Here is a 19,153-nt window from a genome sequence, read left to right as displayed (position 1 = left end):
ACAATGGTAATTGGGACCAGAATATCCAACGTTAAGCGATGCAATCATAAAACATGACATAACATGATCACAGTGCTTAGTGGCCGCTATTCTGACAACCCCTGTTGCCATCGTTAACTGAATCCCACTGATTGTTAGGTGAGGATCCAAGCCATTCCCAGCTTGGGCCCTCCCATCCTGATCCTTGGAAAAGTAAGGCCCTCCCTCCTCTACCTCCTCTTCAAGTCTCCCCACTCACCTATCTCTCCCCCACCCCATCTCTCCCCTGCTGGCTTTGCACTTGATGTGGCCTGCTGCCTTATCCAAATCACATGGTGCTTTCCTGTGAGGTTTTGAAGGCTTCCAAAGCAGGGCTGGGATTCTACCGCTTCTACCTGGTTTGGGAGAACCAGTAGCAGTGGTGGCGGGAGGCTCTGCCCATCCACCCGGAGGTCATCGGGGATGCTCTGCACATGCGTAGAAGGCTCTGCGCATGTACATAGATGACACGCATGCTCCCAGTTCTGAACTGGTAGTGAAGGTAAGTGAATACCACTACTCTTCCAAAGCCATGCAAGAATTAGAAATGAAGATAGGGGAGAGGGAGGAATGGGATTAAGTGTTTCTCGGGTTGTAAATGCAGGTGGGCTGCCAAATGTCAGAATTGTAATTACATCGCCATGGGTGTGCTGCAACAGTTGCAACTTTGGGGAACAGACATAATTACCATTCATTCAGCATCACTATAACTTCTAAATCATCTCTGAAAAAATTATTGTCAACCGAGAATTATAAACACCTGTTGGACGAAATGTCCATCTGGGCTCAGTTCCAAGTGGGGAGAAAGACACTGGAAACATGGAAGTTGTTTGAAAAGATGGTTTAATGGTTGACAGGACCACATGGTTTGAAGTTCTGGGCAATCGAGCACATGGGTGAGGGAGAGAGACAGATTGGTTTGTACTCTCTCAGGGGGCCCTGCCTTGGAGCTTCCTGTTCCTGTGTAAAAAATGTATTCTGATTGGTTGTCAGACTCCCATGGGACCATGCAGGGGTAACTCTGTAGGTTGTCTTGAGTCTCAGGCTTGGTTGAATCTTGCTGGGTGATGTAATGAAGGGGCTTTGGGCAATTCCTATTATGGTTTAATGGCTTTGTCCTAGTTTGGATTTTGAGTGAGGGCTAATCCTGTCACCCTGGAGCTGAAGGTCTTTTGTAGATAAGATGGCCCAGTCTTTTGTCTTGTAGATAGGATGGCCCAGTCTTTCTGGGGCTTTTAGCAAAGGTGGGGGCTAGTTTCCAAGAGCATGTTTCTCCTTCTCATCCAGGGAGGTATAATATTCTGCCTTTTTAATATTTCCAAGAATATTTCATTCCTTTAGGAGAGGGGTGGGTGCTAACTTCCTACACATGCTAAATATTTTTTAAAAAAAGTAGACCTGTACAATGATTGGCAAAAGTTAATCATGGAAACAACGGAGATCAGGGGTGTGTATATTTTGAAAATGAGTTCAGAGAAATGCTACAGAACTCACCACAAAGCATCCATGCAGGACCTCCCTGCCATTCCCTGAAGCAGCTTCTCTTGTATTCAATTTCTGTGGGAACTAAAAAAAAAAGGGGGGGGGGAAATTAACCTGTCACAACTGCAAGGACATTATATCATTTGGATACCTGTATTTAAGAAACAACTTCTGTATCCAATTCTGTCCATTTCAGCCACATGATTTCATTCTTACTCCTTTCTAACATAGTACTGTATATACTGTATGCTAGACCCTATGGCTACTGTTACAAGTAAGGAATGAATGAAGCTACTTCGGAATGGGAATAAGAAAAATTAGGAAAAACCGCTGTTTTAAATAGAGATTTCAAGAACTTGTTGGATGAAACAAGTAATAATTTAAAATCAGCAGGAGATTTAGATGGTATTTACAGTAGGTTACTTAGATAATGATAGAACCTAAACTGGCAATAGGTTAAATCTGTGACGTGCAACATGATCTGTATATTTAAAACAGCTTAGATAGAAAGCTTCATCGCCATGTCAGTGGCAACTATATCCCATCCCCAGCCTAATTGCTATCAAAATAATGGATTTTTGATATGATTGCAGCCAATTAAGGAAGATTTAATTCTCTTTTCCCTATATATTGCAACCCCAATTGGTGCAAAATAATTTATTATTTAATTAAATAGTAATTAATAAAGCTATACATTATTTTGTGCACGGTAATTTAAACGTAGTGAATAATTAGGCTCTTTAACAGTAATGAAATCAAGGGATAGAGAAAGTCACTTGTTTTCTCCGGCATCAGAGCTAGATTGAGACACAGATTTTTTTTTTTATTTGCATTTATATTCCGCCCTTCTCCGAAGACTCAGGGCGGCTTACACTATGTCAAGCAATAGTCTTCATCCATTTGTATATTATATACAAAGTCAACTTTTATTGGGTCCTCATTTTACCTACCTTATAAAGGATGGAAGGCTGAGTCAACCTTGAGCCTGGTGGGGCTTGAACCTGCAGTAATTGCAAGCAGCTGTGTTAATAACAGACTGTCTTAGCAGTCTGAGCCGCCAGAGGCCCTCAGAATGAGCAATTAGCTCTCATGTAGTACTTCTTATGTCCCAGAGAAATAGCTACACATTACCCAAGCTTCTGCCCTTCAGAGATAGTGAGCTGTAACTCCCCAATTGTCCTCTTGGCTGAGTTTTCGGTAGCTTGCAGTTCTTCATATCTTCAGGACATCATGACTGGCATACATGGATAAGGCTAAGGAAAAATGCCATAACTTCTAGTTTTGCCATTCTTTTTTTTCAAACGACCAAGGGATTTATCTTATTAGATAATTTTTAATACAACAATGCTCATTTCCAAAATAATCCACAGGAAGTACTTTGGATTTTACAACACCTCCTTCCTAATGATTAAAGCAGCCCAATTGCTTTAAAGCAGGGGTGAAATTCAGCAGGTTCTGACAGGTTCTGGAGAACCGGTAGTGGAAATTTTGAGTAGTTCGGAGAACCGGCAAATGCCACCTCTGGCTGGCCCCAGAGTGGGATGGGAATGGGGATTTTGCAGTATCCTTCCTCTGCCACACCCAGCAAGCCACGCCCACCAAGCAACACCATGCCCACTAAGCCACGCCCACAGAACTGATAGTAAAAAAAATTTGATTTCACCACTGCTCTAAAGCACTCAGTAAGGGTGCCACTGTTGAAGGAATGCACTAGTTAATGCATCCCTTCAAGCAGTGTCCCTTTTTTTGAGGTTGACTTTGTTTAATCAAAGCAGAAAAGTGTTGCCCTTGTGTGAGGTCCAAGGCAATTATTCAGAATCGTGTTCAACGGTTCTGTTAAATGATTTGTATATTAGCTTTGGATGTTATACATAGCTTTTGTTGCTCTTCCTTCAACTCACTCCAAGTCTGCAAACCAATTAACTTTGTTCCAGAACACAACAATTGGTACCCCAATCTGTGATGTGAGAGCTGTGGATAGTGATAGTGAAAATGCTGGACGGGTATCCTATAAAATCATAGAGGTAAGTGGGACCCTACCGTCACACTGAGGGGAGGATGCTATACCCCATATATATAGTGAATCCTGGCAGATGCCATGTCAGGTAGAGAATCCTTTCAAGGTTGCCCATTGCTGGCATGGTAATTTAAAAAGTGCTGACATGGCACTTTTGGGTAGGTCACTTTTGTGTCTGGGTGGTCAGCAACCCATTTCCACAAACTGTCGAACTGTAGATCACATTATAAACTGAGGGCATATACTAGTCCAATATTTGATTATTTTTTTCACATAAACAAAGCTGCACTTCAATGGTTAGATTATCTAGATATTGGTATCTGAATATACATTTTTTAATATTTATATTTTACTGTGTTTTTAAATCCAGATGAAATGTTAATATATATATTGCAAGTCCATTTATGATATGCCATATGCCAGATAGATAGACAGGCAGGCGGGCAGGCAGGCAGGCAGACAGACAGACAGACAGATGAATGTCCAAATGCTGGCATTTTGAATGTATTCTAAGTAATATTTGTCCAATGACACTTGTGCAGAAATTAATTCTTAGGATTGTGAATTTCCCCATTTAATGCATTAATTTAATATATAAAGCCACTTGTAAGCTATCTTTCTGAAAGTAAAGAGTTGCAGAAAAAGTGCACATTTCTCTTTGAGAAATATTTCTCAGAAGAATGTATGTTTCTGAGAGTTCCAAGCAAAAAGTGTACTGTAGTCACAATTGCAGAAAATGCTTATATCAAGACCATTTAAAGACATCAGGTTAATTTACATTTTACATAATCATATTGGAGAATTTTGGTTAAAATCTATCTCTGAATTTGCGTTAATAAAAATGGAATTCAATAATAAAAATGGAATTTGTGAAGGGAGAGGGGAGGGGGGCTGGGGGAAAGGGGGAAATTTTTTTTGGTAAAACTTTTTGAATAAAAAAAAATGGAATTCAAAAGAAGTTACATACAGTACAAGAATTTCAAGTTAGTTGGAAATGAAAATGTATGAAACTATTTAAAGACTGTTACTTTTTAAAATTGTAAACAGAATCTTTTTGAGACATATCGCTAGTTCTCGTCTTTCAACCACGGGATCAGAATTTCTGTTGCTAAGCGAGGCAGTTGTTAAGTGGGTCCTACATAACTTTACACCCTTTTTGCCATGGTTGTTAAGCAAATCACTGCAAGTGCTAAGTGAATCACATGGTCAATATTTGAAACCAGCTTCCCCCCCATTGCCTTTGCTTGTCGGTAGCTACCTGGGTAGGTTGAAATGGTAATCACATGACCCTGGAGTGCTGCAACCATTGTTACTAGATCTTGTACACATTGCTACATAAGCTGAGAATTCATCTGACCAATGGTGAAGGTTATTTTACCGGTTGAGTCTGTCTGTTATAAATAGATACACTTCTCCCCACCATCAACTAATTTATAATTTCTTCAGGACTTGCCACAAAGTCGTCCTTGAGGAATGTGTATTTTATTCAAGGCAAAGTTTTGTGTTTTGTTACTGTTCATGTTTCTACCTTGTGACTCCTTTACAGGTCATTCCAAACAATGCAGAGAATTATCGGCTTTTTAACATTCTGCAAAATGGCACTGTGGTGTTGAATGGCTCACTCAGCTACAACAATAAGAGCACTTTCTATCGAATCAAGATCTTTGCTATGGTGAGGCTCAGGAAGATTCAGAGGCAGGGAAGGGGTGGCAATCTCATTTCTGTGGAGGAGACAAACTAGGTGCTTAACTGCCATGAATAAGGCACTGTGCCTAGTGGCTTTCAACTGGGCTCTCAACAAGGATTTGGGTTAGTGTTCCAACAGTTAGCCCGTGAGTGTGCTAAGACTGCAGATCCTAGAATTCCCATGTAGCATGGGGTTGTAGTCCCAACATTGATGATTAGGGGACTGGAGACTAAAACTTATGAAGAACGGTTGCAGGAACTCGGTATACCTAGTTTAATGAAAAGGAGGACTAGGGGAGACATGATAGCAGTGTTCCGATATCTCAGGGGTTGCCACAAAGAAGAGGGAGTCAAACTATTCTCCAAAGCACCTGAGGGTAGAACAAGAAGCAATGGGCGGAAACTAATCAAGGAGAGAAGCAACTTAGAACTAAGGAGAAATTTCCTGACAGTTAGAACAATTAATCAGTGGAACAACTTGCCTGCAGAAGTTGTGAATGCTCCAACACTGGAAATTTTTAAGAAAATGTTGGATAGCCATTTGTCTGAAATGGTGTAAGGTTTCCTGCCTGGGCAGGGACTTGGACTAGAAGGCCTCCAAGGTCCCTTCCAACTCTGTTATTATGTTATTATTGTCACTGAAAACTAGATAGGGGACTACAGCATGAGTATTTCCCTCTCCCTTGTACGTCTTGAACAAGTTTATGGGGGTATGACTAACAGTAGGGTAAGAACTATAAGTAAATAAGTAAATAAATAAATAAACTAGATGGGATTATGCAATATGTTTTATTAAGCATTGTGTCAGTAATTCAGGTCCTAGATTAACGAAATCAGATTAGGAAGCATAGAAAGACCCGGTGGTAACTGAGGCTGTCTTTCCTCCTCTTCCTTTGGATCTGCACCATGCCCCACTCACCAGTAACCAAGCTGGTGCCCAGAGTGCAGAATTCTGAGGAGTTGTTCACCAACCTGGAGCACATCGGGAAGGGCTCCTTTCTCCTTCAAAGCATCAATAACTGAACGCAGCAGTTCAGGGGTTGTTGTTAAAATCATTCATCTTGAGGAAGCCACAGATGACATTAATCACATCAGTAGGAAATAATGGTTTTCAGCCATTGTGATAGTCATTATGTCACAAAATATTGTGGCATCTGTTTGAAAAGCACAAAGTTGTGGATAATGATGGAATATTTAGGTAGGGAGTTGGCTCTGAATTTGCTCTGTGCTGGTCATTTGATGAATTCCAGATTTATAGAATGCTAAAGGATATCTTGAAAAGTCTCCTATAATGTCAGAAAAAGTTTAGGAATGAGATGTACATTGTAAATAACTATCTCTTTATCTGTATCTGCTTCAGTTTAAATGTTATTGCCATTTTAGAATAGAATAGAATAGAATAGAATAGAATAGAATAGAATAGAATAGAATAGAATAGAATAGAATAGAATTCTTTATTGGTCAAGTGTGATTGGACACTTGCCATTTTGGTTTTTTTTTAAAAAAAACTTAAAACTATGCAAACCATTTCTTCTTTTGGACTCTCCATCCCCCCCAGCACCTTTCAGAGAAATAGGTTCCCAATTATTGTTAGCTTACTTTGACTGGGTGATTAAAAATCTACATCAATATATTTTTAGATATTGGATTGTGGAAGATAGTTTGCTAGATTGTTTAGATATTGACAAACCTCTATAATAATTGTATTTGGAAAACTTTCTTATCTGACAGATGCTGCATTTTAATTCAACTACATTTTAAGAGGATAAAGGTATAAAAGAGGATAAACTATGGTTTTTTATAACATTATAGGCAAATGTCCAAATATATATATTTTAAATTGTTTGGAGAAAAAAAGGGGAAGGAAGAGAGAAGACAAATACATAAACACTATCACATAAGATCAATTAATTGTCCTTTCTGATTAAGTTACCTACCTGAATAGCCTTGTTAAACAGGTCAGAGAAAGAATATCTTTCAATTCTTGATCTAGATCAGGACTGTCAAATTCCTGGCCCATGGGCCGGATGCAATGTATCATGCGCTGGCCACGCCCCCACCTGGTTTGGCAAACGGGAAAAACGTCCTGATACGTCACAAGACGCTGCTGTGACGACGTGAGTTTGACACCCCTGTTCTAGATGATTACAAGATATGAACTGAAATGAACTCTTCCACATTTATATAAAGCTAGGAAAAGACAACTTTTTATTTTTTTATACAATGGTGTAATAAGATCAAAATTAGTGATTTAAATAGGCAATCAAAAAACTGTTTAAAAATGTCTCCATCACTCTCAGTTCTAAGTTTACTATTCAGAATAATTAACCTATTTCAGTTAGATGCAACACTATGAAAGAACAGCTTTAGATCTGGGTTCAGAAAAAAAATCAGACTAAGTGTTTTTCAATGTGTTTTTTAATGGAAATGCAATCTCCTAGATACACTAGGTGTGTTTTCAGTTACATCAAAATACAAGGATTCATCACAGTGCTACCATAGATGGGCAAAATGTCAATTCAAATGACTTATGGTTGCTTCTGTATATTCTAGGACAATGGAGGATTGTGGAATGGTCTTTTTATCTACCAGAACAATACTGCTTATATATCTGTGACAGTTATTGATGTCCCAGATCTGGATCCAGAGTTTTTGGGAGAGCCATATGTGGCCTCAGTGTCAGAGAACTGCCCTCTGGTAAGAAGTTCCTTACCTGTATATGACAAAACCTGTATATTGCAAAACCTGGCTTTCAAATCTTAAAGCTTCAAAATTTTCTACTAAATCCATTTGGGGGCTAAGCATAGTAAAATCACAGGATGGCACTGAATTTAAAATATAAACAGAGGCATAATATAATAAAAGTGGAGTACCCCAAGGCTCTGTTTTAGGCCCAGTACTCTTCAACATCTTCATCAGTCACTTGGATGAGGGGATAGATGCAGAACTCATCAAATTTGCAGATGACACCAAGCTGGCAGGAATAGCCAACACTCTAGAAGATAGGCTCAAGATACAGAAAGATCTTGACAGACTTGGGTACTATCTAACAAAATGAAATTCAACAGTGAAAAAAGTAAGGTTCTACATTTAGGCCAAAAAACCAAAATGCACAGGTACCGGATATGTGGTACCTTGCTCAATAGTAGTAATTATGAGAGGGATCTTGGAGTCCTAGTGGACAACCATTTAGATATGAGACAGCAGTGTGCAGCAGCTGCCAAAAAAGCCAACACAGTTCTGGGCTGCATAAACAGAGGGATAGAATCAAGATCACGTGAAGTGTTAATACCACTTTATAATGCCTTGGTAAGGCCACACTTGGAATATTGCATTCAGTTTTGGTCGCCACGATGTAAAAAGGATGTTGAGACTCTAGAAAGAGTGCAGAGAAGAGCAACAAAGATGATTAGGGGACTGAAGGCTAAAACATATGAAGAACGGTTGCAGGAACCCAGTATGCCTAGTTTAATGAAAAGAAGGACTAGGGGAGACATGATAGCAGGGGTTATCTCAGGGGTTGCCACAAAGAAGAGGGAGTCAAACTATTCTCCAAAGCACCTGAGGGAAGAACAAGAAGCAATGGGCAGAAACTAATCAAGGAGAGAAGCAACTTAGAACTAAGGAGAAATTTCCTGACAGTTAATTAATTAATCAGACAATTAATCAGTGGAACAACTTGCCTGCAGAAGTTGTGAATGCTCCAACACTGGAAATTTTTAAGAAAATGTTGGATAGCCATTTGTCTGAAATGGTGTAGGGTTTCCTGCCTGGGCAGGGGGTTGGACTAGAAGACCTTCAAGGTCCCTTCCAACTCTGATATTATTATTATTATTATTATAAACAAAGCCTACATAATTTGAAGATATTTCCTTCTAAAATTCCTCAAGATTCTGTCTTAACTTCTAGAGGTGAGGACATTTTTTCCCCCCTCCAAAATCAGAAATCATTGGCAGGTTCAGAGGTGGGTTTCAGCAGGTTCTGACCAGTTCTGGAGAACCGGTAGCGGAAATTTTGAGTAGTTCGGAGAACTGGTAGTAAAAATTCTGACTGGCCCTACCCCCATCTATTCTCTGCCTCCCAAGTCCCAGCTGATCGGGAAGAAATGGGGATTTTCCAGTAACCTTCCCCTGAAGTGGGGTGGGAATGGAGGTTTTACAGTATCTTTCTCCTGCCACGCCCACCAAGCCACACCCACAGAACCAGTAGTAAAAAAATTTGAAACCCACCACTGGGCAGGTTGATTCAGAAAGTGGTCCTTCCATTTAGGGCTGGGGAGCAATTTGTTACCCTGTGAGCAGCAAAGCAGTTTCATGCATGAAATGTATTTGAATATTAGTAGCTCAGGTCTTATTAATATTATTATATTATTATGTTATTGTATTATTAATATGATGGTGATGAATTATCACAACAAAGATGTGTAATATGACTATTTAAATATAACTGTACCCAGAACACACACTGTTTGATGAAAATTGAATGTTATACAATATAAATAAAACAAATAAGACATGAAAAAAGAGCAAAGAAACAGACTGTAAAGTGGGTGTGTGGGGTTTCCAACAATGCTTTGAGCTCTAAGCACCTGGCGCTTATAAGCAGTATCCTGAATAAATTGTCCCCTGGAGATCAAGGCAGAATTGCTTTTTTTAGACACCTAAAATTATTTTCCTGAACAGCAATTATTTATCTAGAAGGTGGATCCCTTTATTTTCTTGGTGGAAGATTGTTTACCTTTTATTTCTTTTTTTTAATAAAGCTAGAATTATGCACAGCTGCAAGGGTTGATGAACACATTGGCAAATCAGGTTCTTTCTTTACATATTGTGGAAATACAAAATACTGTATGTCATATCTTATTCAGGCTTTCTTCTTTCTAGGGTACTCCTGTAATGACAGTATTGGCCATTGACAAGGACAAAGATGTGAATGATATAATCCTTTACAGTGTCATCAGTAAGTAAAGAATTTGGGGAAGAGGGATATCAGGTGTGCAGACAGGATCAAGTTTATGATTTCTGTTGTCTACAACCATGAAATTAATTATGCATACACCTCTAATTTTTAATTACTATATTGATACTTTATGTCTACAAAATGCATAGCAGCACCCTTATGCTTAGGAAATCATAGCTGATGTTCAGTCCTTTCCTGACACATTATTTTATTCATTAAAGCAGAAAGCCTGGCTCCTATCACATTCTTCCCAAGTCGTCTTCTTGGCTTCCTTTGCATTATAACTTTTCCTACAGTCAGATATGTAATGTCTTCTATATATTTTGAACTTAAATTCCGACAATTTCTGAGGCCACTCCACTGCTTATCCATGCAATGGACAGTTCCAGAAATGGTCTCATCGTTTAGTCTTGACTATGTTGAATGACTGCAATCTTAAACTTTTTCTTGTCTCTCCATCCCAAGAGCTGGAGGAAGAGGGTGTCAGAGGACCTTCTTGAGGTCCTGTAACAAACCAAGTGATTAGAAAATCGTTCTTATACAAAATATGCTTTTTTCAGGAGGCAACTGGACTTTCTTGTTTTTTCTTTGAAGACATTTCGCTTCTCATCCAAGAAGCTTCTTCAGCTCTGACAGAATGGTGGGGAATGGAAGGATTTATATTCCTTGCAGGCAGATGGTAATTTGCATTGTTTTAGAGGGTCCTAGAAGTACTTGGAGGTTTATCTGTGTTCCCAGGTCACCTGAGTGGTACTCCTGGTTCCTGTAGTCTGCTTTTTTTTTTTGCAAATTACCAGCTGTCTGCAAGGAATATAAACCCTTCCATTCTCCACTATCCTGTCAGAGCTGAAAAAGCTTCTTGGATGAGAAGCGAAACATCTTCAAAGAAAAAAACAAGAAAGTCCAGCTGTCTCCTGAAAAAAGCATCTTTGGGACAACCATGACCTGGCATAGGGCCGGGCTATTTACGGGACTGCCTACTGCTACCGAATACCTCTCACCGACCCATGCGCTCTCACAGAGAGGGACTCCTCAGGGTGCCGTCAGCTAGGCAGTGCCGTCTGGCGACACCCAGGGGAAGGGCCTTCTCTGTGGGAGCTCCCACCCTCTGGAACGAACTCCCTCCAGGACTTCGTCAACTTCCGGACCTCCGAACCTTCCGTCGCGAGCTTAAAACACACTTATTCATCTGCGCAGGACTGGATTAGATTTTAAATTTACTGGTTTTAAATGGGTTTTATTATTTATATTGTTTTTAACAATTCGGCTATGTGGAATAAGTTTTTTAATTGTTATTTTAGTCTGTATTTATATGCATTTTTTACTTGCCTGTGAACCGCCCTGAGTCCCTAGGGAGATAGGGCGGTATATAAATGTGAAAAATAAATAAATAAATAAATAAATAAATGACTGAGAATCTCTACTGAGCCTTACACAAAAGCACACCCCTTTCCTGAGGTCCAAATTAAAAGCCAAACACAATGGCCTCCTTAGTGAAGGATTAACTTTTCCAACACTGCTGATAAGATGCTTTTCTGATTATCTCCCTCTCTAGATGCCAGCAACCTGTTTACAGTGAACCAGTCCACAGGAGTCATCACTGTGAGTAGTAACCTGGACCGAGAAGGCGTGCCAGGTGAAGAGGTGCAATTTCAGATTGTTGTGAGTAGCGAACCAGCCCTGGGAAACGGTTGGTCTATGTCCTCCTCTACCCCTGGGTTTTGTCAAAGGCCTGTTAGTATACAAAAATATTTTCGTATACAAAAGCATCAAATTACTAAACTAAGTAGACCTCCAAACTAAGCGATCTCTCTTGCTTCAATGGACAGGCTCGAGAAAAAAACTTGAACATTTACCATCAAGTGGTACAAGTGAGCTCCCAGGTGACCATCCATATCACCGATATCAATGATAACAAACCTCAGTTTTATTTATGCACGGGCCCTCCCTGCAACTTCACAGGCCCTACGGAAGTCAATGTTTCAGGTCAGATCGAAGAACATGCTTCTGCCAGAACACCTGTGGCCAACCTCAGCATTGTAGCCTATGATCCTGACAAGGTGAGTGTTGGGGATTTTGGTAGCTTTTTATCTTGCTTTTGCTTCAAATGCTCTAGCTGGAATTACAGGATGGACTCCTATAGTGTAGTTTATAGGGTAGTGTAGTTAACACCAACCCTGCAAAGTAGATTGGGCCGACAGCGATCAACTGTCCCCTAGTCACTGATTTTTCTATGGCAGAGTGTGGAAACACGCTGGGTCTTTCCAATCCTAACCTAACCCCTTAAACTGCTACAGAACAGTGGCTGGATTAGACATCTTCATGTAGTTCATGCAAAGCTAAAGTTAAAAAAAAAAAAAAAGTTCAGAACAAGGCTGGATCTGGCAAAACTAGCCTGCTGTTTCATTCACTGAAGACTAGGAGTTTGAATTTGGACTAAAGGCAGATTTAAATTCTTTTGACCAACTAGCACAGGGGTGTCAAACCCGATTTCATTGAGGGCCGCATCAGGGTTGTGTTTGACCTAAGGGGGCCAGGGTGGGTATGACCAGGGTGGGCATGGCCAGCTGGTTGTCACTCATTTCGGGGGTGCCTGTGGTGACCTGAGTGCTCTGCCAGAAAAAAACGGGCTCCTGAGCTCTATTCTCTCCTGCAACCCTCTGCCAGCAAAAACAAAGCTATCGAGGGTTACATGTGGCCCTTCCAAGCTTTATTTTCACTGGCGAGGCACCATGGGCTGGTCCTACACCAGGATTTCCAGGATGGCCCTGCGGGCCTTGAGTTTGACGCCCCTGAACTAGTACATAACAGAATTAGGCTAAGCAGCATCGGATCTCCTTTGTATTTGGATTGTAGACCACCATGAAATAACTGTGTTGCAGACTAAGTTAGAAAGTTAAAAATTATTAAACCCTTGAAAGAAAGCAATGGCAGAATATTTTCATGCTTTGCCAGAAAAGCCTTCATGAAGACATGTCTATGAAGTCACTCGGAGTTGAGTTTGGCTTAAAGAAAACGTTGTATCTGAAAAATTCCTGTAAGTGGAAAATGTTCTACAGTATGTGCCGGTTTGTTTGAGGCAGTGGAACCCACATATGTCTTTAATTTCTCTGAATTATGAACATATTTCATATCATCCCATTGAATTTGTTAATACGGTAGTATTATCCCACAAATGAGCTGGGAAGTGTTCGTTGTTGTATTAGGTCTGTGTTAGCTGAAATTGGTCACTCCAGGTAAATGATAAGGGAATCAATCATTGTTTTTGACAGCAGTAACGTTTCTCTTTTACCTGTCTTAAATAAGTTACTGAATGCTCATCTGCATTCAGAACACAAGCTGAATGTTCAATTAATTACTTTGGCTCATTTGATCAAATATTTTAATGTGCTTTACTGTGACATTGAGAGGTAGGTCAATGTCAGTCCAAGATCATTAGCCTTCCACTTTTCTAGGAGATTGTTACAAAAATCTTGTTTCACAACTGAAATTTTGCAGCTCCAGGAAAATTCAGGAGTGAATCCAGGCAAACAGAAGAAACAAAAACCAATACATGGTTACCTGCTATCTTCTATTGCCAAAAAATCCCAGTCAGCTGTCACTCTCCTGGCTGGTACTAATCAATTCTCCTGGCTGATACAGTTCTTTCAGAATGTCCTGTCTTTTCTCTTGAACAGGGTGAAAATGGAACTTTCCAGCTGTTCCTGAGAGGTCCTGATGCACTAGCATTCTCCGTGTCACCCAGGCAGATTGTAAATGAAGGCACTGTTCAAGTGCTAGTGAGAAATTCAAGCCTCGTGGATTATGAAACTACAACTACTATGAGTGTGGAGGTGAGAAAAAGAGAAAGGTGGGAAAGATCCTTTGATCGAAATGTAATCAAAATCAATGTTTTAACGTTCTTTCCTGTGAGCACTGAATTACTCCTTAGACAGCTTTACTGTAGGTGATGTAAGTGAGGAATACTTGGTACATTTGCATCTATACTCTGCAGATCTCAGACTATGTGGAAACTGGTTCTACTATGAATCGTGCAAGCAAATAATCCCCACCTAGCTGCTGCCAAGGATATGGGTATCCCTTCTTCACAAATGTCAAGAATTTGTTTGTTTGTTTGTTTGTTTATATGCTGCCTATCTCACTGTGAGGCAACTCTAGATAGCTTTCAATAATAAATGTAGATCTGAACTTGGAGATTGGGAAGGAATGCTGAGCCATTTAGTCCTGAGAAAGAAGAAAGCATAAGAAAGGAACTCAAAATTCTGTTTGGTTTAAGATTGAGTGGAGACGGGTGAAATCCAGCAGGTTCTGACAGGTTCTGGAGAACCGGTAGCAGAAATTTTGAGTAGTTGAGTAGAGAATCGGCAAATACCACCTCTGGCTGGTCCCAGAATGGGGAGGGAATGGAGATTTTGCAATATCCTTCCCCCAGGAGTGGGGAGGGAATGGAGATTTTGCAGTATCCTTCCCTTGCCACGCCCACCAAGCCACATCCACCAAGCCACACCACACCCACCAAGCCACGCCCACAGAACCGGTAGTAAAAAAAAATAGGATTTCACCACTGAGCGGAGAGAAAGTGATTGGCTTCTTTAGAGTCTTCTATTCTGTTTGGTTACAATTCTATCCAGTTACACAGCATCTCTGCTGTTTCTTGATCTTGCTTAACTCAAAGGGGCTAACAGGGACTAAACAATGTTCATGAGGTCTGATGACCCTGCCTGTTTTCTACCTGAGACGGTAAGATTCATCCTGAAGGAAATTCTCTTCTGATTATGAGTATTTATTTATTTAGTAAGTATTCATTCATTCTTTCAATTTGTATGTCATCCATCTGACTGATACAGTGACTCCTATAAATGAGATGAGCTTAGTAATTTGATGCTTTTGTATGCTAACAGATTGTAGCAAATGATACTACAAGGACAGTTGATTGCTGCTCTTTTGCCACGGTGACCATCCATCTTCTTGACATCAATGATCACAGGCCTGAATTCAGACAGACTGACTACAAGCTCTTTATATTAGAAGAGAGCCCACCTGGTTCCATTGTAGCTTCTAATATCACAGTAAGAAACCTCTATGTCTTTTTGGGCTCCTAGTGTTAAAGACGATGGAGATAGAAAGGCCTATTATCTCTATATGGCTGTTTTGCACCCATAGGATATTACACTCCTTGTTTCTCCACAACCTGTATATTTCTTTAACCTTCCATTCAGTAATGTTCAATTCTCTGGAAAAGTCCCTGCAGTTTTCGTGGCAAGGTTTTTCAGAATTAGTTTGCCGTTGCCTTCTTCTACGATGGAGAGAAAGTGACTAGTCCAAAGTCACTAAGCTGGTTTGTGACCTAAAACAGGCCTAGAACTCATAGTCTCCTGGTTTTTAGACTGATGCCAACCCCTACAACAAAATGGCTCTCCATCATGCATATAGATATGTTTCAATTTTTCTTCTATCAATCTAGCAACAACTAATTTGGCCTTAAGACCTGCTATTAATCCATTCAAACCAATTATAGTATTTATTAGTAGAAAGAAAATCTATTTATATCCCAATTCTCTCCTTCCTGAGTTGCAGACTTCAAATCCTGATAAACCTATGATAGACAAATAGTTTCTTCTATTTGTTGTTGGGTTTTTTTGCAGGCCACTGATCCAGACAGTGGAAAATTTGGAGAAATCACCTACCAATTACTGCCTAACAGCATGTAAGTATATACAGTGCAATAATTAGCCGAGAAGAACAGAAAGAGCGTGTGTCAATGTTTTCTTGCTAAGTGAGTGTGATCACACAATTAAAGATATGCTTGTTTATCTGTTTTGCAGCCAATCAGATTTCACTGTGAATTCAATGAACGGTACAATATTTGTGGCCAATGGCAGTAAAATAAATTGGGGGATGCGCCCTGTCTATTATGCCACTTTGCAAGCAATGGATGGTGGTGGGCTGATTGGTTCTACCCAATTGGAGATCACAGTGATTGACATCAACAACAATCCACCGGTTGTGATAGGTTCCTACAACTTCATGGTCATTGAGGGCAACAGCATCGAGCCTATCCAGATCCAGGTAAAGCTAAAATGCCAGCTTCCTTTGTCTACTTACTGAAACATTTCCCAAACCAGACTAATAGGCACTTTCAAGCAAAACAAAAGCAATAGTTTGCTTCTTAGAAGAGGTAATAATTCAATTATAGATTATAAACTTGGAAGTTTACCTTTGAAGCTGATATTATTTCACCAAATTGTGACTGTCCTGTTTTTTTCCAGTCCTTCTCCAAAATTATGAAGCATTGGAATGTGATATTCTGAGCATTTGGGTTTTTAAAAGATGGCATTTTCACTCACATATAGACGGGAACTTCAGAATGCCACAATTATAGGTCGTTTAACCTTTGGGTTTAAAAGAAATAGGAGTTCTTTCCATGCAAATGAGAACCCACAGCACTCAAAGCATTTATATGCATAGGTTTAAAACAGTGTGGGATATCCATTTATTTAAGGTATAGATTGACTTGTAGAATCCTTTGGTAGATGTTGCTCCTGGTTTATATACAGTATTTTGCTTTGCCAGTTTGGTGGATTAGGTATTCCAGTTCTTTAATTAGGTATTGTGTTAAGGTATTGATATTTAAGAGCTGACCAACTGTAAAGCTGATGCAACGTAAGGCTGATGCAATGAAGATGAATCAGCATTGGTATTGCCGGTTGTAGACTAGAAAGGGGTCCACTAGAGTTTTTATCACTTTAAAAGGTGTTTATAAAGGCAGCCAGAAGAGGATGTATTTTCTCTCCTTGTATCTGGTATTCATTGCTGAGTTCTCCGTGTAGAGTTAAGAAGAAGATTGATTGCTTGTCATGTATTTGCCAACCACGTATATTTCTGTATATGTCTTGTATATAAACCACTGTTAAATGTCTAAGTCTCAGTGTGCTGTGTTTTGCTCCTGTGTTGTCTCCTAATAGTAGTCACGCTGCAAACGCTCCAATATATTGTTTTCTGCTTATTTCTTTGTTCTTGTTGGTCCTTTTGTATTGGTTGGAAAGGATGTGTTTTGTTCTTTTTGTTTCCTCCATTGCTTTTTTATTGTCTGTTTTGAATGGTATGTAAAAATGGTTTATATTTATGTATCTATTGATGGGTGATTTTTTCTGAATGCGAGCTTCCAGGAACTCTTTAGTGGTTTTGGATACGGTTGGCCTAAGATGTTTACAGTTTCCAAGTTAAAACTGTGGTTGAATCTGTCATGTGTTGTCAAATTAAGGTCATTGTGTCTTCTGCCTGCTAGTTAGTGTTCGTGGATGCACTCTGCTAGTCTTCTGCCTGCCCATCCTATATAGAGGCTGTTACAGTCTTTGCATTGTACCTTGTAGATAACTCTCGGTTTTTGTTCTTGGGCTGCTGGACGCTTTGATGATGCCGTGGAGTTGTAATAGTCTATTGGTTGTAGCTGAGATGTCTTTGATGTAGGATGGCATTGTCCTTTTCATAATCTGTGCTGGTTGTGCCATGATAGATCGAATGAACAGTCAGTTTTGAATAAAATTGTAAGGGTATCCACACATTACATTGACTTGGAACATACTGTACTTTATGATATACTATACTCTAAATAAATAAATAATAATGTGGTTGTTAAAGGACATCCTGGGTGGGGGAGTCACACATTAAGTCATGGCTTATTTAACCATGGTTTACTTTATAAACCACAATATACCACAATTCTCACAATATGCCAAGCCAAAAAGAAACTCACAATATGGCTTAGTATACTTTGTGTGTTAAGTTTTGGCCTCTTCCAGGCCTGGATCTCCAGTCTAGTACTCTATGAGATCTATGAAGTAGTAAGTCATGAGTTTTGGTAAAAGGAGTTAAAGTACCAGCTATTTCCATCTTGGTTCCTGAAATTGTCATAGCAGGCATAAGTGATCTTGGTTGATCTAACAAAATATTAAGCAGAATCAGACCTGATTAGTAGTTAGATGGTCTCTTTCAGAGAGACCACAGGTTACAGTTTAGACTGAGAAGTCTAATACCAATCATATCTTCAAACCTATATAGACCTGCCAGAGAAAATTGTGGGAACCTACCATACAAGTTAAATATGGGATATTCCTCTTCATCTTAGTATGTCAACTTTTCCCTAATCTGGTACTTTCTTGGCATGTTGAGTGCTTATTTTTGCATCTTCATTGGCTGTTCTAAATGACCAAATCCATGTAGAGGTGATCCAGACTGAAGAAGCTACTTGGATAAGCAGCAAAACATATAATACTCAAAGAAAAGAGGTCCAGTTGCCATGACTCAACTTCCAGACAACTCTACTTGGAGGACTGAGAATCTTCATCAACATATTAGCCAGTTGAAGAAGTTTAATCTTACTCATAATATTGACTGGAACAAGGAAGAGTAAGAACTAAGGCTATTTTCCCCCCCAATTCTTTTTCCAGGCCACTGATCAGGATAACCCAGAAACCAATAATAGCCGTTTGCATTTTGAAATTATGCCTGGCAATTTCAGGAACAACTTCACTATTAACCCAGATACTGGACAGCTCGTCAGCAAAGGGCCCTTGGACCGAGAAGCTATTCCTGTGAAGCTCAACGGGAAGATAGTGGTGACAATACTTGTAGAAGACTTGGGGATCCCTCAGTTGAACACCACTGTCAATGTCACCATCACTGTGGAGGTAATCCCACTGCTCTTTGCCAGGAGTTTGAGCTAAGGCAGTTTGAGAAAGAGGTGGTAGGAATGTAAAAATCTTGGTGGAAAAGGGGGCATGTGTAAAATACTCCAGAAATGAAATTTTATTTTATTTTGCAGACAGGTAATTTTGGCAATAGTGTTTCAATTTTATATGGCATAACAACATAATATAAATACTTCTCGCCTTAGGACAAAAATGACAATGCACCCAGCTTCAACAGTTCAAATTACGAGTTCTCTGTTTCTGAAGACTTGCGAGGTATGATTCATTGAATCTCTTTGAT

The 19,153-nt window shown here is 39.7% G+C and overlaps 1 protein-coding gene across 1 annotated transcript in view; it reads left to right on the top strand.

Moving 5' to 3' along the window:
- Window positions 1–19,153, top strand: part of CDHR2 (cadherin related family member 2) — an 87,422-nt gene that overhangs the window by 55,410 nt on the left and 12,859 nt on the right. The window contains exons 10-21 of the mRNA XM_058167849.1: window positions 3,435–3,524; window positions 5,064–5,189; window positions 7,757–7,900; window positions 10,087–10,162; window positions 11,718–11,824; window positions 11,992–12,222; window positions 13,840–13,995; window positions 15,064–15,231; window positions 15,808–15,869; window positions 15,988–16,231; window positions 18,613–18,852; window positions 19,059–19,128. Of these exons, the coding sequence (XP_058023832.1) occupies window positions 3,435–3,524; window positions 5,064–5,189; window positions 7,757–7,900; window positions 10,087–10,162; window positions 11,718–11,824; window positions 11,992–12,222; window positions 13,840–13,995; window positions 15,064–15,231; window positions 15,808–15,869; window positions 15,988–16,231; window positions 18,613–18,852; window positions 19,059–19,128 (1,714 nt within the window). The remainder of the gene's footprint in view (window positions 1–3,434; window positions 3,525–5,063; window positions 5,190–7,756; window positions 7,901–10,086; window positions 10,163–11,717; window positions 11,825–11,991; window positions 12,223–13,839; window positions 13,996–15,063; window positions 15,232–15,807; window positions 15,870–15,987; window positions 16,232–18,612; window positions 18,853–19,058; window positions 19,129–19,153) is intronic.

The sequence above is a fragment of the Ahaetulla prasina genome, chromosome 2 (genome assembly GCF_028640845.1).
Source record: "Ahaetulla prasina isolate Xishuangbanna chromosome 2, ASM2864084v1, whole genome shotgun sequence".
Classification (NCBI taxonomy): domain Eukaryota; kingdom Metazoa; phylum Chordata; class Lepidosauria; order Squamata; family Colubridae; genus Ahaetulla; species Ahaetulla prasina.
This window is presented reverse-complemented; position numbering and strand designations above follow the sequence as displayed.